This window comes from Microcebus murinus, chromosome 4 (genome assembly GCF_040939455.1).
Source record: "Microcebus murinus isolate Inina chromosome 4, M.murinus_Inina_mat1.0, whole genome shotgun sequence".
NCBI lineage: Eukaryota > Metazoa > Chordata > Mammalia > Primates > Cheirogaleidae > Microcebus > Microcebus murinus.
In genome coordinates, this window is record NC_134107.1 from 31982218 (window position 1) to 32004633 (window position 22416).

A 22416-nucleotide genomic window follows, 5' to 3' on the forward strand; every position below is an offset into this window, starting at 1 on the left:
AGTCCAGATGAGGTTGGCTTTTGTGGGCAACTCCAAATTTAGGAATTTCTTTATTTTTCCTTGACAAGAAGTTGTGTCATGGAACACGTGATAATACAAATTAATTCAGGGGCTAGGAGGAGCTCAAATACCTTGCTGGAGAGAACTGAATGACAAAACCCATCATTTAGTAAGAATTCCTTCACCTAGACTTTTCAAACCATTTTCAGATACATTATGCTATGTGCTCCTCACAACCACCACGAGAGGTAGGAAGTACATATGTTGTACCCATTTGACAGATGAGGAATCAGAGAGCAAAGTGTGTCACTCCAGGTCGAGAATATTTACATCTTTTTCAAAATTTCCAGTCCATATGATAACTTCTCTGATTCTTTTTAATACAAACCTTTTCTCTACTTAGTTTGGGGTGTGTGATAGGGGTGAGTTTAGACATAAGGAAGAGATGAGGAGAAATAAGGTGAGGCCACAGTTAATTTGTGTAAAATACATTGACAGCCTCCCTTCATAATTTGCAAAAGTCTGACCAAGGTCAGAGATTGAAAATAATCCACTTTTAGATTCTCTTATATAATGGCTCTCACTGAAATGTGGGTTTGACCTATGCAGACAAATTCTGTCGTATCACAGATTTCCTGATTTTTGAAACCTGCAAAATCAAAGCAACTTACTATCTTCCGAAAGAATTTGTTTCTGGCACAACTACATTTCCTAAACAGTCCTTTTCAGAAACACCTTACATTTTAGCATTTATGTTAGGCTCGGATTCTGTAACAGTTCACCTAAGAAATCAAGAGACCTTTCAATTCTCAGGACACTGACTTATTATATTCAGAAGGTCAGAGCCACAATAATATCAGTTTCACTTGAAACCAATTTTGTTTCAAAAGACTCTATGGAGAGGCTCATCGGTTTTCTCATCCATGCAAGTGTGTGGCCGTGAGCCACATTAATAGCACCTGAGCTAAGATCATGCAATTCAATTTACAAGTATTTATTGTCTGCTGAGCAAGACATCGTGCTAACTGGGCCTTGGTCAGAAATCACTTCTGAGACACAGCAGCTGTATCAGTAACTGGCGTCGGGGTGGGAAGTGGTTGGGGCAGTTCTGGCCAGTCTAGCAGGGTTTCAAGGTCATGTATTCTCACCTGATGTGTAAGTGAAGGACGCCCCTTGTCTCTCTGTGGCAGTCTCCAAAGAGGCTGCCCTCCCAGGACTGGCTGCTGGGTGGCATCCCAGGTGTACTGGTCAATTCTGGTCTGTAGTAGGTTCCTTTTGAAGGTCCTGCCCACTCGTGCTCCTTCCTCTGGGTGCTAGCCCCCTACAAAAGCCCCTGCTGAAAGGGTCAGTCCAGGGGGCTATGCTTATATTACATGACCCAGCCTCCTTGGTCACAGCTGACTCCAGGTGGCTCATCCCTAGGCAGATGAACTGGACCAATCTGATTCTTGAGAATTAACCTCAGGGGGCACAGAGATGCTAATCCCAGAGTGGAGGGACTGGAGAGGAAAGGTTGGGCGAGGTGGGTCCTGGGTGGATATTTTTGTACATATACTAATGAGAAAGCTGGTTGGCCAGGGGAAGACAGAGGACGGAACAGATATGGATGAAAGCCCGTGAGAAAAGAGGACGTGAGAGAGTGTAAGAGCCAGGGCCACCACCTCTACCCCTTCCTGGAGAGGAGCTGTGTTTTGTGTCTGTGAAAGACCCCTGCATTCTTTCAGCCAGCCCCTACACTCGAGCAAGCGTGAGCAGGTCTCTAGTCCTTGCAAAAACTCCTTGACCGAATCCCTTCGAAGTTGGACTGAATGGCAGAATTTCATTTCAACACTTCGACCCCAGTCCGTCACTCCTCCAAGCTAAATGACTATCTTTCCTTAAGGGTATCTGGCTGTATTTTGTAAAGAAAGTCCAAATTATTTTCTGGTGTGTGGTAGGAGGAATTTAGGATTAAGTCTAAATCCTGTGCTCAAACTTTTAAAACAATACTTGTTATATTATTCATTAAACGAGTTTCCGTGTGCTATGTAGAAAAATGGGAGCTCATTTCTATATGCAATCAATGTTTAAATCTTTTCATCCATTGCTCTAATTTCTGCCTGTTAGCAAAGCATTACTTTTAGTTAGGCATTTACATTCCTTGCCTCCTGCATTCTACTACACTCTCTCTCAGAAGGTGTTTTTGCTTTTTTTTTTTTTTTTTCCAAATCACAGATGTAACAATTTCCTTTCTTCCATCAGGATAACTCAGAAATTATAAGCCCTTCTGCTGAGTTATTAAAAAATGCACAATAAAACTTCTTCCAGGACCAAAGAATGGATCTTTACATAATCCACCCTGAAAGAGGAAACTCCTGCTCCATAGGTAACAGTTGCCATCTTGTTGCGACACAAGCCTCCCCTGGTAGGTACCGGGCCACACCCTAGACCTTTCTGTCCCTGCACACCAGGTCCCCCTCCACTGACACAGAGCCGGGGGTCTGATACCTCACCGGGACAAGCAGGAAGGGGCATCCCTGCCTGTCTGCTTGGATCCTTGGTGCTGAGAGAGGAACTCCTCCCCACAGTCTTGAACAGCAGGTGAGGACACCATTTCCTTGACGGCACTCTCTGGAAAAAGCCAAAAATGCATTTCTTTTTCATAAATGCAGAAAACTCATATCCAAACCAGTGCTGAAAAATGTTTATTATGCCACAAAATGCATCGTCCTCTACACACTGTATCTGAAGTTCATTACACACGCAATCAGTCATCTTTTTTCTTGGCAAGAACATTATGGACTTCCTCATATGACCCTTATGTATCTTTTGAGCTTCCGGGCACAGTGAAAGACATGTGTCACTGACAATCCTGCAGCCCACATGGTGGTGAGATGGAAAATAAGTCGGGTCACGGATCAGCAGATGGGGCTGGAAGCCTCGGGCCATCTCTGAATTTCCACTTCCTCCTTCTCCCAGGTCAACCAAGATCCTTTGTGGCTTCTGTGACTGTCTGGAGGGTTCCAATGAACACAGAGTCTGTTGCTGCCTCCTCGGGGCTCTCATGGAACCCTATTTTCACTTCCATGAGGCACGTTTGACCATCTTCCTTTTCTCAGAGTCAGCATCCAGGTGTCTTCACCTGGAGAATCTTCAGAGAAGGGGCCACGCGTCAGTCACAGAAAACCCAACCACAGGGGCTGTCTCCCCATTGGTGGGAAATCATGAACAGACGGATTTCTTTTCAACTTAAGCTTTTCCTCTCATCTACTTCTCTTGCACCCATGGTGTCTAGTGTAAGCCAGTCTCGGATGCAGCATGCTTTATTTTTAGTTGTCTCCACTGACAATTGCATGGGCTTCTGCAAAGACCACGGTGATCTGTGGCTCCATCCTCTTAGCGACCTGGAGAGCCAGACCTCTGTAAGTCATCGGAACATCCAAAGCTCAGACACTGTCTTTCGAAACATGTATATATATTTCAATTACACTAAGGTCTCGAAACGCCATTTTCACATACAGTATTTCCAGGCATGTACCAAGTAGACAAAGTACTGGGTTGATATCATTGCACTGATGAAATATTAATATTACTGGGAAAGCGGGATAATGTAGCTGACTTTATCAGACTCATACCATTTGCATGAAAAGGCTGAGTTTCTTTGGCTCTTTGTTCATTCAAGTGCACTGAATGCCTATTTGGATAGACTTAGGCATTATGTTAGTCTGTCCATAAAATCTTGCACTGTCCACAGTGTTTTGCAAGCTGACTTAGGTTCTGGACTACAACAACTGGCCATTGGTAGAAATATACCATATATACAGAAGGGAATTACAAAAATACATTTTATTTATAGCTGATTTCTTTTTAAGTAACAAAAACCTAACACTATGAAAGATCAACCAGCATACTAAAAGGACACTACCTATTATCATCCGAACAAGAGACTTGTTTGGGAATTCCATGACATGTCGTCTCTGAACATTCCAAAGAGGGCAATTTGCCACTGGGAAATAAAAACGGCTTCTGTGAAAAGTCTGTGCTTTGACAGTTTCAATCTCCCGTTCTAATCAGTTCCATTTCTCGTCTTCTCTCAACGTTTCAGTTTCCACCTTGTTCTTTCAGTAAAGACCAAAGAAACTCATGAGGACAATGGGCAGATGGGCTCAGAAGGGATGGAGACAGCAGAAGCTAGATGCAACGTGGGCGAAAGCAGGACAGGACCTCGTTCTCCAACAGACACCAGGTAGGCCCCCAACCCAGTACAGGCTCCCCAAGTTGGTATGGGAACCAAAGTGTCCCCTCTCCCCTGCTACCCAAAGTCAGCAGCTGTCTTGCTCACGTTGCTGGGGACGGGGGGGGGGGAGGAGGGTTGGCAGCAGCTGGTGCCTCAGTGCTGTGAGGCAACGTCCCCTACCCAGAGCTCTGGGGACCAACTCGCCATGCCAGGAAGGGTGACTTGCAACATCGTGGCCACAAGGTAGCAGCAGCCCTGCCACTTCAGCACATGTCCTCCTGCGTCTATTAGCTGTAGGCAACTGGCTAACTCCCTGCCCACACTTTTTAAAAGTTTATTTACATTTAAATGCAACTCAACAGATTTCCTACATTCAGAAACTTCTATAAACAGAGGCTGCAGCCTGGGAAGACTTTGGAACCACCGCTCCTGTCTCTAACAGGGATCAGTTACCACTCCCTTTTGTACCGCTGGGCCGCACAGGCTGGACGTCATTGTTGAAGGGACAGAGATTTTCCTGTAAAAGGCAAGTATCTGTTATTCCCCCAAAGAGAGCAGCTCTGTTCTCAGGCCACCTTCAATGCAGGGCGAAGAAAAACCTCCACAAATAACTGTGTTTCTTTGTAGGACCCTAAGAGCTCTTAGCACCGATTCTCTTTCAGTTAGATCCTAACTTGTGGGGTGCTCTATTCCCAAAGCGACAACACCTTTCAGAAAACCCGTCGACACAAATCTACCATTCTCTCTCTTCTTCTCTCTTTCTTGGCCTTTTTTTTTTAATTACTGGGGGAAATAAAGAGTCAGGACTATTTATAGGCGCAGCCATGGGTACTGACTTTCATCCAATTTCATTTGACTTTGAATATGAACCTTTTAAAAAAAGGGACTCAAGTTTCTTGGCTGGAGTCAGCGTCTCCCTTGCAGACTAGAGACGATGTTAACCATCACGGTCACGGCTGAATGAGAGAGAGTACAGTCTGCTGCTTAATCCACGCTGCTGTGCTGCCTTAACACAGAAACAGTTAACATGCAGGGTCACCGAAGATGAGAGGTATATTCTCCGCCTTCCAGTGATTTATTAAAATATGGCATTGGACAGGAATCTGTAGATTAGCTAGTGCCTCTTGTGATTAAGGCTCCAAAGGGAAATACACCCAGTTCAAACATTCAACATAATGAATATCAATCATAACGTCCCCAGCGGGCACTTCTTGACACACGAGCAGATGAACTAGCCAAGAAGAATCCAGCTGTTCATTCTCGGGTTCCCTCTGTTTCCCAGAAGCCCCGCTGTTCACCTTTTCAGAAACTGAGCTTTAGAAAGACTCACTCCTTCTCCGAAGTCCCAACACATCAGGCGTGAGAACCCCAAAGGCTGTTTCGCGCAGCATGGAAGTCCCGAGTCCCCCGGGGCTAAGGCGTTAGACCTGGAACTCAAACATGTCTGTCTGTTTCTTGGCCAGCTTGGCCACCTCCTCCCGGATGGCTTTCACCAGGGCCGCGGTGGAGATGTTGGTCAGCGGCGCGTCCGAGGGGTCATTTTCTGCCAGGCTCTGCTGCGAGGCCGCGGCGGAGGGCGCGGGGGCCTGCTCCAGGCTGGGGTGCAGGCCAGAGGGCTGGCTGTACTGGCGGGGGAGCCTGGAGGGCGAGCTCTGCTGATACCGGGATCGGGGGTAAGCCTCGATGTACCCGGGGAGGGGCACCTGCGGAGGATGTGGGGAGACAAGAGGAGGGCCTGGCATTAGGAGGGGACTCAGTCATAGGGCACACTTGATACTGGAGGTGGGAGGGGACTGAGGACAAGGGAAGGCACTTAGGAGAAAACAGAAGCCATGTGCTACCATACAGATACAAAACCCAGAATCAGTCTGTTTAGAAAACTGGTCATTTGGACTCATTGACTATGCTGTTTAGATGGATTAAATAGGTGTTTTAACCCTTGCTGAAAACATTAGGAATATATCTGAGTCCAGATCTGAATTTATCTGGCTACCTTATTCATATAAGCACAATTATTGCTCTTTATGGATCTTGAAGGAATTCGGGGGTAATTATTATTAATAATAATAATAGCTAACACTAATTGAGCTAACACCGAAAGAGCCCTGTGCTAAGGGCTTTCCACACATCATTTCATTTAATTCTCAAAGCAACAACATAGGAGGTAGGTACTATTATTCTTATCTTACAGATGAAGAAACGGAAGCAAAGAGTGCTACAGTCTAAGGTGATAAGCCTGAGACACGCTTTGCACAGGTCTGTCTGGCTCCAAGGGTTGGGCATTAATCACCACACTACAATGTCTTGGATTCAGGATATGATCTCAGTGTCTTGAAAAAATGTTCTCTTTTCATTAAAAGTGGAAGACACATAGTTCTATGCTTGAATATATGGAAGTTTCTAGGGATAAGGAAAATCAATGATTTAGAATGTAGGATCAGCACTCCTACAGAAACAGTGCCACTTACGGGGATGCTGTCCATGGTATTCCACAAAAGACCTGTATGTCCCATAACATTAATATGTCTAGGACCATCACACTTGGCTGGCAAATACCACTCCTTCCCTAACCATCATCCATGGCAGACATTACCAATTGATCACAGCACAGTTTCCTGCTGAGCCCAGAAGCCCCTTCCCAACCCTTCTCCATGGAGCATCAAGGATGAAATCTACTTGCCATCCCAGGTCCAGGTGACTTTATCCAAGCTGGCTCCTGGGACCAGGAAGGTTAGGCATCCAAATGATGGTGCAGGCCTTTTCCTTCTCACGTCAATGTGGAAGGGGTGCATCTCGCTGCCCTAAAGGGGCATCTTTCTCAAGCTGACAACTGTTCAGAGTTTCCTGCACTGGTTTTTCTGTGCTATAAATCGCCTGTCTTGCCCACTTACTCCACGCCTTCCTGCTTAACTGCAAGCGGTGGTTGTACTCCAGGAAAGACCCATTTAGGCTGCAGCAATCATCTTCCTCTTAATTAAAAAAAGCTAATAAGAAACTGGTTCTCCTTCGCACCAAAGGGTATGAGCCCAGAATGATCTCGTCACCCTGTCAGGAAGGTTAGGTTTCTGTGTGCTGCGCTCCTTTTCCTTCCTCTTTAAGGCAGAATGAACCCAAAGGCCTGGGTCTGGCTATAAACCTGGCTAAGTTATGTCTTGTAAGTGTCTTGAGGGTGAGGTCAAGGTTTTGGAAAATCCTTCTGCCAAGTCCCATGGAGTACCCAGCGTTGCACTTTGCATGCAGTGGGAGCTGTCAAAGCCACAGACTTACTGTCTAAGTAGTTAAATACAGTCTACTTTCTGAAAAGTATATATAATTTTTAGACTGTAAGTGGAATTACAGAATCAAATAAGCTCTGAACTGATCAAATCAATCCAGTGATGTCAGCTGTTTAGAACAGCAAAGAATGAAGCCCGCCGCCCCCTTCCAAAAGAAGGTTCCCAAACCAAAATAGATGCCATAAAGTCCCACATTAAAATCCACAGACTTAACAGCAGGGAATTCCTCCAGTTCCTTACTTAGAGCTTATTTACTCCAACTTTACAAACAATTCTAACGAGCTAAGACACGCCTCATTTGCTGATGATAGCACATTAGGAAAAGCATGTTTATTTATTTATTTATTTTTTTTATTAACTCAGCATCACAGGGAAGAAGAAAAGCATGTTTAAGGGCTAGCATATTACTGGAAGTAGGGACATTGATAGCAACATAAAGTGCCAGCTGGGAGCAAGATCAGACAAAGAAAAAACGAAAAACCATGCTGAGCCATGATAGTAACTCCAAAAATCATAGTATTAATGGTTTGGAGATATTTGATAATATAGAGGCAACAACCCTACAAACCATTAGAGTTCATCCTACAAATGACATTTTAGTACAGTGAGGCATCATAATGATGCTGAATCACTCATAAACGACATGAAATTATGTTATATCCTCTTTTATTTTTTATTATTACTTTTTAATCTCTTAAATATTCCCTAGGATATAGCCTCTTTTAAAGAAGGAAGGGGAAAATATCATTCATTACAGAAATATTTTTATGCAAAATGATACATATTTCTAAATGTTTTGAAAATTAAAGGGGTAAGCTTTGGTTATCAGGAAAATTAACATATGTAGGAGAGCTTTACCTCATGCTGTCATTTTAAGTGTGGCATGAGAACAGACACAAAAACCAGTGTTGAGTTGTTGCTACAGGGGCAGAGATTATGGACCCAGGGGTTTATGCAGAGATAAAAGATGACTCAGGCCTTGGTGTCAATGTGCTTTTTAAGTCTAGGATTTATTCCAAATACTGAGACCAACCCCTAAAATGAATTTAGAGTTAGCCTGGGGGGCAGCCTGCCTTTCTATCCATGCAAAATGATCTCACTCAGGGACTAGGCAACCCACTCTAGAGGTCATCATTGGGTTTTTCCTGTTTGCTTGGTTTCTTTCACATAGCAGCCCTTGACAGGTGAATGAGAAGCCAGGTTGGGCTGCGAATAACCCGGCTGGTGCAGGCTGAGCCAGGTCCACTGTGTCAGGGGTCCCCAACCTTTTAGGCACTGGGACTGGTTTCTTGGAAGACAGTTTTTCCACAGACGGTGGGTAGGGTGGATAGTTTCGGGATGATTCAAATGCATTACATTTATTGCGCAGTCAAACCTCTCTGCTAATGATGATCTGTATTTGCAGCTGCTCCCCAGCACTAGCATCACCGCCTCAGCTCCACCTCAGACCATCAGGCATTAGATTCTCATAAAGAGCTCACAGCCTAGATCCCTCGCATGCGCAGTTTGCAGTAGGGTTCGTGCCCCTATGAGAGTCTAATGCTGCTGCTGATCTGACAGGAGGCGGAGCTCAGGCGGTGATGCAAATGATGGGGAGCGGCTGAAAATACAGATGAAGCTTCCCTTGCTCACCAGCCGCTCGCCTTCTTCTGTGTGGCCCAGTTTCTAACAGGCCACGAACAAGTACTGGTCTGCAGCCCGGGGTTTAGGGACTGTAGCACTATGCCATATACACCTACTTGTAATGATGGGAGAAACCAGGGGACCAAAAGAAGGCAGTCCTTGGCCAGAAGTTAGGCAGAAAGTTCTGGAATCTATATGCAAAGTAATTCAGTCTTGGGTTTCCAATGCCTCAGTTTCTGACATTTCATCTAAAATTTTACAGCTAAAAGAAACAAATTTAATGACAGCTTTGGAGTCAAGACAGGTGCAGGTTTGAATTCTGGCCTTGACACCTCCTTACTAGCTGTGTGGCCTTAGACACGTCACAACACCTAACTAGGCCTCAGTTTCCTCATGTGCAAAATGGGAGTAATCATGGGAATAGTAATACCTACCTGATAAGATTGTTGTAAAGATTAAATGAGATAAGACAGACAAAACATCTAACATGGTGTCTGGTACATAGAAAATACTCAACAAATGGTACTTATTATTATACAAATTCACTTGACTAAGATCGCCCTGCTAGGAAGAAGTAGAGCCTGGACTAGAAGGCAGGTCTAAGTTCTTCTGTCAAAGTACATCGTGCCTCACCATACCGTCTCCTTTAAAATTAGCCATCCGGTTAGTGGCAGTGGGGTTGAGATAACAAAACACTCGGTTTCAACTTTTCATCCCATTTTCTCCCTGCTGTGTGGAAGTTTCACGAGGGAATCAGAAAGGGTCTCACCGAGTCGGCCCACTGGCTTGGGAGCTCGTTCTCGCCTGCGTAGGACATCCAGGCCTGGTTCCTGTAGGACGAGGGAGGCGTCGGGATGAAGTAGCCGGTGAAGCCAGGTCTGTTGGCAGCTGGGATGGCGAACACTGCCGGCACCGTATTTCCTGGCACGGAGGAGATGGAGAGGGGAGGTTAGGGAGGCTGGTCTCTGGGGCCCAGCCACCCAAGGGCCAAATAGAGCCAGTTTCACAGGCCCCCTGGCTGTCTGCTGGTTTGAGGTGGGGGAGAGCTTGCTCTGGGCTGTAACATTTGCTGGGGGCTGTAGCTCCATCAAAGGTAGAGTGTATGTTAACCTTTCAGCAGACTTCAGTTGGGTTTTTCTTTTATCTTCAAAGCATTCCAGATATAGCTATCCACCCCCCTCTCATTCCCCTTCTCCCAAAAGGTAATCACAGTCCTCAAGGCATAGGTTTTAATCTTTTGCTTCATATGTCTGTATAAATAACAGTCTATATTCATGTTCTGTGCATTTGAAATTTACATAAGTGATATCATGCTATTATGTTACCTTTTGCACTCTGTTTTCACAATTTAACATTGTTTTCAAGATTTCTCCAGGTTGCTACTCACACACTGGACAGATCTAGTTCATTCATGTAACCTGCCATCCGATATTCTATTATATGAGCCACAGTTTAGCCTTTGCCCTACTGATGGACATAATGGTTGTTTCCAGTTTTTTGCTATTATGAACAATGCTCAGATGAACATTGAGTTTGTATTTAGTTTATTCAAACTGCCTTTTAGGCTAAAACTGCAAGCACCCTGTTGCCAAAACTTATTAAAGCATTCATGGTTTCCAGAAATTCTACCAGTGAAGTTTGTTCCTTTTGGTTCTTTTTCTTGGCTCAAAAAAATACACATCCTCCTGGGAGAAAAACACCTATGGACACCGAAGTGTCATTTTCTCTTGCTGGCAGGTCAGGGGTGTTGGGATGGGGTCGGTGGGGGAGTTGGTGAGGGCTTAGCAGGGGGTGGGGGTGGGGAGGTGGGTGGGAGGGTGGGGTGGGGTGTGTTGAACTTTCCTAGAAAGGCAGGGTGAGTCGCAGCAGACGATGCCCTCCTGTGCTGACTGGGCAGGTGAGCAGTGCTGGGCTGCAGGTGGAAGTCTGTAGCTCCCCGCCCCACGTCCCCCATGGACTTTGTCCTCTCATCCCCTAGCCAAGGCCAGTGCCAGAGTCCTCTGTGTCCCCACTTCTCCCAGCTTGGGCAGATGCAGGCCCAGGGGGTGAGGTGCTGGCTGGGCCCACTGCTGCCTCTTTAGGGGATGGGAAGATGGGAAAAGTCCAGAGCACCAGGAGCCCATGGTGCCTTTGGTGACATTCGAAACAGGATTCCCTTTACTGGGCAAGTGCAGATCCTACCCCTGGCAAAGGGAACACAGGCTGGACTTTAGCTGCACTTGGCCTCCAGGCCAGGTGCCCTTGAGCAGTGCAACACCTGCTCAGCTGAGAACAGTGGCCCTAGGAGAGTTCCACAAAGATCAGGAAGGCCAGGTTCCCTCTGCTGCATCCCTCCTCCTCTCTGTTTCTGTGTCACCTGGGGTCTTAGACTTCACCACAGGGTCTAAACCAGGCATCCTCAAACTACGGCCCACGGGCCACATGTGGGTGTTTTTGCCCCTATTTGTTTTTTTACTTCAAAATAAGGTATGTGCAGTGTGCATAGGAATTTGTTCATAGGTTTTTTTAAACTATAGTCTGGCCTTCCAACGGTCTGAGGGACAGTGAACTGGCCCCCTGTTTAAAAAGTTTGAGGACCTCTGGTCTAAACCATATGGCAGTTTAAATGAATAAACTAGATCTACACAGTATTTGGGGAGCAACCTGGAGAAATCTTGAAAACAATGTTAAATTGAGAAAACAAAGTACAAAAGGAAATGTATAGCATGATATCACTTATGTAAATTTCAAATGCACAGAACATGAATATAGACTGTAATTTATACAGACATATGAAGCAAAAGATTAAAACCTATGCCTTGAGGACTGTGATTACCTTTTGGGAGAAGGGGAATGAGATGGGGGTGGGTAGCTGTATCCGGAATGCTTTGAAGATAAAACAAAAAACCAAACTAAAATCTGGCAAAATGTTAACATACACTCTGATTTCCCCATTACTTGGTATTCTGCCCGATTTCAGATCTTTTCCAGAAATCAAACCAGTAGCTCTTTTAGTTGGCTACTGAAGTCAGGAGGGGATCCCGAAAGGCGGTGGCTTTGAATCCTGAGGGTGGCAGGTGGCAGGAGGCAGGAGAGAGGATGGGGCGGCCGGGGAGGACGGAAGCACAGCAGCAGAAGCCGGGATGCTCAGGCCTGTCTGCTCTTGCCCACCTGAGTAATTTAAAGCCGACTGATCCAACTGCGCCACCGACACGGGGCCTCTGGACACCTGCGCGAAGGAGGCGCTGTCGTGCAGCTGGGCCGGCTCGGGCCCCGCGGACTCGGCCATCCTGGTCTTGCTGCCGATGTCGGAGGTGGACCTGGGCAGGGCAGAGGGGCGGCGTTAGCGCTGCCCCGGACCCCGGGCGGCAGGGCAGGAGGAGCGCGCCGTCACCTCTGGGAGTGGGCAGCTGCCTCCCAGCCCCCGAGTGGGGTGCTCAGGACAGGATTTGCCCCCCAGTAACAAAGGGCCTTCTGGGGGCGCCAATGTGGCGGGGACTCTCAGACTTGTAGCAGCTGTCCCGTTGGCCTGAGCTGGAATCATTTTTAGATGTTCAAGGTCAGTTCTCCCCTAAGGGTGGCTGTCGCGTCTGTGGGTGGTTGAACATTTAATTTCCATATAAAAGGAGGGAAGCAATTAGCGCTGGGTATTAGGGGGGGATGGTCGACCTGGGAGGTGATGACATCATCGGCAGCCAATGAGAAGGCTCCGTCTGGAGCGTCCGGAGGCTGCCCCCTCACTGACACCGGAATGTCCCAGGGTGGGGGTGGGGCACATTCCCTGCTACCCTTGGCAGGGAGCTCAGGCTGCTCCTGGGAGCAGTGGACACTGTGACTGAGAACTTTTGTTTTGTTTTGTTTTTGGTCCCACGGGGGACCAGAGAATAGGCCCATTAACACATCGTATTTCCACTCAGTGCTCAGAAAGCCAAATAAGAAGAGGGCAGCCTGGGCTGCATGGCGCCACCCCAGTTTAAGGGTGCTTCAGCCACAGGCTGTTTCTCCCCACAGGCATCGCCGGGTGCCTGAGGCAGTTTCACAGAGGGACCTCAGGCTCCCCTGAAGTTAAAATGGGAGGCAGCAGAAGGCAGCTGCAGCAGGTGGCAGGTGCCAGCCCACAGGGCCACCCTCTGAGCAGAGGGACAGGAGAGAGCCACAGCAAGGGAGAGGACGGGACACAGAGGGCTGGATTCTAGCTCCCTCCCTTCTCCACCGTGTTTCCGTGCCTCTAAAAGGAAAGGGGTGGCTGGCCTTGCCTCGAAGGTTCCTTCCTGGGCTAATCCTCTAGTGTATGGGAAGGGCAGCCGCCTCCTGAGAAGCGGCAAGGATGGCAGATGGCATGGAAGGGCATGGGAGAAGGCTGGTGGCTGAGACAAATAAATCAACGCTGGCCTTCAGCCCACCTAGCACAAAAGGCTGATGTGAAGCCCCTCCAATCTAGAACTCTCAGGAGTCACTGAGAAGCCCCCTGCTGTTCCCGGAGGATGATGATTTGATTGTACATCAGGGTGGGTGCTGGTGGCTCAGGGTGCAGTCTCCTTTCCTTTCTTTCTCCCTCCCTCCCTCTCTACCTGCTTGTTCCCACAGCCCCGGCTTCCCACATCCTGCTCCAGGTATTTGCTACCTTCTAAAAATTCCTGACCTCTGCTCCATACGCTCTTTTGAGACCCCTTCCGAGGAATCCCAGAGCTTTCCAGATCATTTAGGCCATTGTGCTCATGTTGCAGATAAGGAAACAGGGGCTGGAGGGACATGGCAACTCGCTGGGGCCACACGGCAGGTGCCTGGCAGTTGGCCTTGGGCTTCTCTGTGGATTCTGAAGGACTTTCTATTTGGAGACATGAAGGTCAACCCTCTGAGGTCCCCACTTCCTCCATGGCACCCAAGTGCCCCAGGCTCACGGCTGTCTGTACAGGTGATGCACCCTGAATGGGGCAGAGCAGGAAGGCAATTTGCTGGTGCTATTGTCAGGTCAGGGGACACAGGACTGAATCTTTCCCAAATATTCCAAACAAAGCAAAGAAAGGAATGTGTTACCGCCTGAGAGATGTGACAGCCACAGGGCCGGTCCGGGGAGGTACAGGTGGCGGGGGTGAGCCCATGACCATCTCAGGAAGCTGGGAGAACCTGTAAGCCTGTGGAAGAAAGCAGCGACGAGAGGGAGATCTGTTCAAACCCGGCGTCATCAGCTCACAGGCTTGTCTTATGTAAGGGGAACACAAGCTTCCAGAGCCAGAGGGCCAGACCCGCCTTCTTTCCTCAGACTCTTTCCTTAGATCTTCCTTAACATGTTTCTAGCTGCCTCTTCTACCTCATCTCCCACCGCTTTCTCCCCTTTGCAGGGGCCATTATGGTGGGTCATAGAGCCCTTCAACTGTTCTTAGAACATGCCAAGGCCTTTTCAGCCTTAGGCTTTTCTTTCCCCTGGATGGGATGCTTTCCTCCTTGTTCTTCACATGGCATCTTCCTTCATTTCAACCATCCAGCCCTATATGACCCAAGAACCCCATTTTATCTGTCCCCATATTATTTTTCATCATGACAATGATCACTCTCTGGCATTACATTGTTACTTGTTTATTTATTATCTGCCACCAACTAGACTGTCATAAGGGCAAGATCTTTGTTGACAGCTACACCCTCATGCCTGGAACAGTGCCTGGCATATAACACATGATCGATAAATATTAGATGAGTGAATGAATGAATCATTGATTGTGTTTTACTTTCTCTCTCCTGGAAAGCAGGTGTAGTGAGGGAAAGCAATGGATTTGGAGCCAGGAGGGATGTGTGAAGGTCCCGATGAACAGACTTTAGGTTCATAAGCAAGTCAAGTGACCTTTCTGGACCTCAGCATCCTCTTCTGAAATGGGGACAACAATGTCTTGCTCAGAGGGCTGCCGAGAAGATCGGGCAAGTCAGTGTATGTTCGAGTATTTTGCAATCTATAAAGCACTATTCAAAGATAAAGGACTGGAACTGTCACAAGAATGAAGACTTTTATCAGTATGTGAAGGGATAAAAGAAAAATGGACAGGATTAAAAGGAGCCAGGCCACAGCCTCCTTTAACAAGAGACAATCTAGAAATGCTTTCGGAAGACAAAGCTAAACTTGTGCTTTTCATCCGCTTCTTTCTTTAGGTATCATGCCTGTCAGATCTCTTGAGGAACAAAATGACAGGACTTTAAACCTGAAGGCATCAGGATAAAAGGCAGCAGCCCAGGGAATCCATAAACAGGATTTGTTAAATTGAATGAGGTCTTCTCCCTGCAGCATTACGGCAGACTACACATTCGTAGGGGCCAACCCACTCAGTAACAACCAGGTCCTGGATAGAACATACTTCTTAATGCATTGTGAAAACTGCAAGATGTAAGGGAAATCTCCAAGGACTCCTCGCCCCTCCCCTTTCCCACCCCAACAACTCAGCAAACTAAAACAAAGCCACGAGCTGAAACCAGAGGAGGAAATAGTGAGTAGTGAGCAAATACAAAAGGCGGTGTTGCCTGGAAGACAAATGCCACATTGGCAGTCAGTGAAGAGATCAAGTCTTGGGGCAGGGCAAGGTGAGAAGGAACCTGAGACACACACCTCCAACCTGGAAGGGGAACAGCATTGTCCCTTCCAGGAAGAGATGGTGGTAATGCTCCCAGGCTCAGGCAGAAGCAATTGTAAATCCTCTTTGGAGAAGAGTGTTCCTAGAGCAGGATCTCAGGATTAGCACAAATTTAAGATGAAGCAAACAGGAGCTCATAATTCGAGACCACAAACACATCAGAAAAGAGAAGTGAAAGTCAGTGGAAAACGACAAACAAAAGATTTAGACCTTTGAGAACTTTAGAATTTGGAATTTCTAGATATGAAACAAAAAACAACAATGTAAGAAATAATTTTTTAAAAAAAAATTGACAAGACAGATACTATTAGGAATGATCTGGAAGATTTGAAAAAAGAACAAATAGAATTTGTAGAAGTGCTAAATGATTATTAAAGTAAAACACTCAATGTAAGGTAATTAAATAATATATCAATCACGGACAAAGAGAATAAACTAGAAAACAGAATTGAGGAAATTACTAAGCACAAAGAGATAAGAAGATAGATAACATAAAAGAGAAATACAAGATATGCAGGATGGAATGAGCAGGTCTAACATGTAGCTACTTAAAGCCCCAAAGCAGAGAAGTTAGAGAATGAAGAAGAGGCAGTATATGAAGAAGCAGTAATTAAGAATTTTCCAGAACTGAAAAAATAAGCAAATTAATAGTTTCAGGAAGTACAATGTATCCCAAGCAGGATAAATAAAATAAAACACACACATAGATACACTGTAGAAATGGTAGAATGCCAAAGGCAAAGAGATCTTAAAAGCAAAAAGAGAGAAAAGGAATACCACCTACAAATGGAAGGCAATTAGACCGATAGGTGGCTTTTCAATAGTACCCAGAAGTCATGAAATGTGAAGTGCTTGGAAAAAATAACTGTCAACCCAGAAGTGTGTCAGCAATACTAACGTTTTAGAACAAGAACGAAGTAAAACATCTGCCTAGATCTCGAAGTACCGACTGAGTCAATATGGAAAGCTATGTTACTGTGCTGCATCTCCATTTTTTGAGCCTCAGGAAACAATGTATGCTAAGATAGTATTCAGGGAACCAAATTTTCAGCTGCACTAGATCCTAAGCTCCTTGGAATTCAGTAACCACGTCTGTCTCATGATGGTACTTCTTCATTAGAGGAGAGTGTCTTATACCAAGCAGTGTTAAATAACCATTTTCTGAATAAATGTTGAGTGAATCAGGCTCTCGTCTTGATTAGCCATTCATTTTTATGGATATGCCATTCAGTCTCCCTGAACCTTGTTTTTTGTTTGTCTTATTTTTCTTGTGAAATAAGGCACTGGTCTAGCTCAGGAGCTTCATTTCTTTAGCCATGCAATCATTTTGACAGATCCTAACACACTGACAGATTAAAGCAGAGCTTCTCTTCTCTGGTTGAAGTTGGGGAGGAGGTGCCTGGTGACTTTGGCCCTTCACTCACCTGTATGATGACCCCCTGGGACCTCCCTGAACTGTGAAGTTTTGCAGACAGTTGGGAAACCCTTGTCCTGGATGTCCTTCTAGCTTTACACGCCACGATTATCAATACACCAACAAGTAAGGCACTTCTTTCCCAAAATAGAGACAAGGGCTTACAGCCCTCTTCTCTTTTCTGGCCTCTCATGCTATTCAACAGAGGAGACAGACGATCTATTTTTATCCCTGGTTCTCGGAAGGCTTATTCTGTAGTCAACACAGTTTCCCAGCCAAGCAAAGGGCTTTCTATGCCTGTGTCTGTCTTATAGCAGTTCACCAAGAGAACTGATTAAAAGTCTGAACTTCTGACAAGCACCAAGGGAATTCCTTTGTTTGGAAGATTTTGCCAGGCACAGAGCAAGACTGCATAGGATATCAGGCAGCTCCCCTTGGGCTGTATCCACAGGGCCTTGGGGCAGCCACAGGGACCACATAAAAAATAGGAGGCATGGCTAAGCACGGCGGCTCATGCCTGTAATCCTAGCACTTTGGGAGGCCAAGGTGGAAGGATAGCTTGAACCCAAGAATTTGAGACCAGGCTGGGCAATAGCGAGTCCTTGTCTCTCCAAAAAAAGAAAAGAAAGAAAAAATTAAAAAAAAACTTAGCTAGGAGTGGTGGTGTGCACCTATAGTCCCAGCTACTCAGGAGGTGGAGGCAGGAGGATCGCTTGAGCCCAGGAGTTTAATGTTGCAGTGAGCTATGATGATGCCACTGCACTCTGGCCCAGGCCACTGAGCGAGACCCTATCTCAAAAAAAAAAAAAAAAAAAAAAAAAGAAAAGAAAAGAGAGGCAGCCTATGCCATGGGCCAAGGAAATCCTCCTACACTGTTTCTTCCTACCTCCCCCTGTGCAGGTTCCCCATGGATTTAAGTCTGCTCATCCCTGTATTCTAGTTACCTTTCTTGTGTATTTGGAATCTGGATCTCTGCTGGCTGCTCCATGATGGGAATCCCTCTGGGAGCTATTGCTCAAAACTGTTGTCAGGTTCCAAGTGCCCAGTTCCACGATGGTGGCTGTGAGGTGCCTAGCCTGGCACCCAAGGAACCCAAGGAAACCAGCTTTGGGGGCCCTGTCCTCTGGCCAGCAAGGTGACCGGAGACTCAGAACGGAAGGCAGTCCTTATAAATAGGTCTCAGGTCTCCGAGGTTGAAGGAGACTGCGTGTGATTAGAACAGGGCACTCTTTGGGCTCAGAAGTTTGGGTGTAATGTGGAAGGAAGGAGGCAATAGTCTGTTCAGAGTTCCAGTCCTGGCTGCTCCTAGGGAGGAGGTGAAGAGAGTGGGTCAGGACCATCCTCTTTACCATCCCGGTGGAGGGTGAGCCCAGACGAGATCTATCGTGTGCTGGCCCCTCCTTGTGCACATGTGTCCACCCAGGAGAAAGGATCCAGTAACAATAAAGGGTAGCACCATCAGGGTGACAGGCTGCGGTTGAATGGACAGGTTAGGGGGTCTCAGGCTTTGCCTTAGTGGGAAAAAGACCACCAACAAGTCAAAGCCAGCTCATTCTCATTAGAAGCCCTGTCCAGTGCCATTGAGTTGGCCCCAGGGCAGAGTGGATGCTCTGATCTTTCCATACCTGGTGGCAACACTGGGTTCCTCTGCATGGTGCCCCTTCCACAGCATCGTGCTGACCCTGAGTACACTGCGCCAGGCAGAGGAATGTCCACCCTGTTCATATCCAGCTATAAATAACTCTACACCTTGGTGGAGGTAGAATCTTCTAGAAGGATAGCTCTTATTTAGCTGAAAGCAGGGGGCTTGGTAATTAAGTCTAACTCCAAGATGAAAACCCAGCGCTAATCTAATCTGTCAATTAACCAGGAGCTATTGACCAGAGCATTATCTGAAGGCTTCCAAGAGAATCTCAGAAGGTCCAAGCTGCAAAGAGCAAGAGACAGGCAGACCACATCTCTTACCTTAACAGATGGGGATACTGAAGCCCAGAGAGGTAAATCGACTTGTCCAAAATCACATAAGTCAATTAAGGGCACTGCCTCACAATTCTGAGCTCAGGATGGTGTGGTGCAGAGGATGTGGGTTCTAGAGTCAGAGAAATCTGGGTTTAAATCTTAAACCCAGGATTTAAGCTGATCCTTATCAGCTGCTTGACCTTGAGCAATTTATTTAAATTCTCTATGCTGCTTTCTTATTAGGTAAGAAGGTAAGTGTATCCTACCCTGATTTCAAAGGCTGTTTAAAGACTAATTTTATATATTAACATAATACTTGGCACACAGTAGGTACTGGATGAGTGATATTCCCTTCCTTCTGAGACAGGAGAATATTCCGATATAGCACAGATTGAGTATCCCTTATCTGAAATGCTCGAGACCAGAAGGGTTTTGGATTTTTTCTGATTTTAGGATATCTGCATTACTGGTTGAGCAATCCAAATTCAAAAATCCAAAATCCAAAATGCTCCAATGAGCATTTCCTTTGAGCATCATGTCAGTGCTCAAAAAGTTTTGCATTTTGGAGCATTTCAGATTTTGGAGTTTCAGATTTAAGATGCTCAACCAGCAATTGTAGCAACCCCAAATTTTTTTCCTTCACAATTCTTTGAATCTAGGTCCCTTTTCCTGGCCCAAGCAATTAGGGCATCCCAGCTTCCTACCCCAGGGAAGGAGGCACAGCAGATGGAGGATGACACAAGAGCCAATTCTTAGTGGGGTTTCAAAAGCCAACGCTATCGAATTGCAAGAACCTAGGATTTTGAATATCAAAAACCTAAACTTAAGTTCCAAAACACTCAAGGCCTAAGTCGCATGCCATAAACAAGAGATTTGGAAGAGGTGAGGTATATTTAGACCACTCTGCTCTGGATAGGAAGGAGAGGGGAGTTAGAAGGGGGAAGCAAGAGAGTTTAGATGCGGAGGGTCTGGAAAAGGAGCCTTGTGTCCTGCATCACCCTGGGGGAAGAGATGAGGAAGAGGATACAAATCCCATCAAAATGTGGGGAACCCGAAAGACAAGGGAGCTGTGCCCACCTTCAGGAAGGCCCAGGAATCAGCCAGCATGGAATTCCCCCACCCCCGTGGAGTGCAGGAAAAGAAGAGGATGGTGGTATGAAGTTTTGCCTGGAAGTACTTTTAATAGCCCCACGTAGTGGTGAGGAAGCTGCTAGAGAGGGGAGAGGGCCAGGTGTGTGTGTGTGTATGTGCACGCATGCACACTCAAGCCAGAGAATGAGACAGCAAGAGACAGAGAGAGACCAGGGGCTCAAGGACACTTGAGTGTGGAGGAAGCAGGGGAGAGGCCTGGAGAGGGTTTGTGAGCAGGAGGACCAGGACACAGCGGTGCTCTGCCTGGACTATCGACTGGAGACTGCACAGGGACAAGGGCTTCTCAGGGATGCCAGCCAGAGTGAGTAGATGAGGACAAACTGGGACTGGAAGCTGCAGCCTTCTCCCCACCCTGTACCACACAGGGCCCCAGACAACAGGAGGAGAGCAGGAGCTGACTGACACTGAGTTTCTGGCATGTTGGAGAAGATTACAGAAAAACAAAGAAAGTTACTCTTCTTGTACACCTGGGTTTGTGGGCTAAGATCACTGTTCTCCAGCCTTTCTTTCCTACCTTCCCTCTCTCCCTTCCCAAGTAGCCATTCTATATAAACTGTGGGTTTTACTCACTGTACTGACTTTTCTAGGCTTAGAAAGGATGCATTTGCCACATGCTGGATACTCAGTTGGTTTTTACGGGGGATTTTTCCGGGCAGTCCAAAGGAAAAGAGCCCCATTTCCCAGTCTGGCCCAGGTATGACCTTCAGGGACCACTGGGATTTGGACAGTGCTCCATCAACAATGTCTAGTGCAGACCCTCTCCCAGTTTCTAACTTCAAACCACCAATGACTTTTGTACAACCAGAGGTGGAAGGAGCCCCAAAATAACTGACAGTGAATATCCCACACACCTGGCCAGGTAGCAGCTCAGAACAGATCCAAATTTGATTTGGAGAAACATAAGAAATATAACATTTCTTGAACCTAAGTGTTGTAGCAGATGCAAACTCATACCTGATATGTCTGAATATTTCATCATTAACAATGGTTTGTGTGTGTGTGGGGGGCAGGGTTATACATTTGTTTTTAAGGGGGGGAGGAGGAAAAAAGACTACAAAATTCCCAACTTTACCCAATGGTGATATCTCCCTTACTACGGCAATGATAGCACATGACAAAATGCCCTCAAACTGGGTAAACTTCCGTAGGAGATCAGACTCCAAAGTTCTGGATATTCCAGTTCTCATCAGAGCCTGGAGGACACCCCTAGAACTCACTTTGGCCATGGATGGAAAGAGTGTGGGCTTTGAAATTAGGCAGCTCTAGGTTCTAACTCTAATTCTGTCATTTATAACTGTATAAATTGGGTGAATTTCTTTACTTTTCTAAGCCTCAATTTCTGCATTTTTTATTCCCTCACTTTGGGATAATTGTAATATATATATAATTTTTTTCTTAGACACAAGGTCTTTCTCTGTTACCCAGGCTGAAGTACAGTGGTGCAATCATAGCTCACAGCAACCTCAAACTCTTGGACTTAAGTGATCCTACTGCCTCAGCTTCCCCAGTAGCTAGGACTACAGGCACACACCACTAAGCCTGGCTAATTACAATTTTTTTTTTTTGTAGAGACAGGGTCTTGCCATGTTGCCCAGGCTGGTCTTAAACTAGTGGGCTCAAGTGATCCTCCCACCTCAGCTTCCCAAAGTTCTGGGAATACAGGTGTGAGCCACCATGCCTGGCCTTGGGATATAATATTGACCTCATGGTGGGGGGATTGTTGGATTAGCAGAGATAATGTTTATATAGCACTTAGCTTAGTGTCCAGTAAAAAACAGGAGTTCAATAGACGTCAACTGTTGTTATCATTATTACTGTGAATTTCATCTATAAAGAGACTAGTGGGAAAGATGGTTTAGCCCCGTTGCCTTTTTCAAAATCCCCTACTCTGTCTCCGATGGGAAGACAGTAGGATGTTTTCATTCTACTTGGCACAGATCCATTATGGTCACTAGCAAAATTGGATTGGTCATTAGGTGTTGAATCCAATTTCTTCATAGAATTCAAGGCATAAAATATGATCAAGAGTCTCCTAAACTGTAATGCAGAAATCCTGGGCTGCCACCAATAACCTTTCCCATGATATAAATGCCTTCAGCCTGGCCTAGTGCATTTAAACCACCAGCTTCCAATTATCCCCGGCAGAGCTGGAAGAGTTTCCTTTTTAGAAGATGAAAAGTA

At 46.2% G+C, this 22416-nt stretch overlaps 1 protein-coding gene across 3 annotated transcripts in view; it reads right to left on the reverse strand.

Annotated features, from left to right (window-relative positions):
- Positions 1–343: 343 nt before the first annotated feature.
- Positions 344–22416, reverse strand: part of KIAA1549L (KIAA1549 like) — a 273623-nt gene continuing 251550 nt past the window's right edge. For all 3 annotated transcript variants that reach the window (XM_076002045.1, XM_076002044.1, XM_076002043.1), the window contains 4 exons: positions 14131–14228; positions 12265–12413; positions 9884–10035; positions 344–5919 (listed from right to left, as the gene is read on the reverse strand). In XM_076002045.1, coding sequence (XP_075858160.1) covers positions 5638–5919; positions 9884–10035; positions 12265–12413; positions 14131–14228 — 681 coding nt within the window. In that variant the 3' untranslated portion in view covers positions 344–5637. The remainder of the gene's footprint in view (positions 5920–9883; positions 10036–12264; positions 12414–14130; positions 14229–22416) is intronic.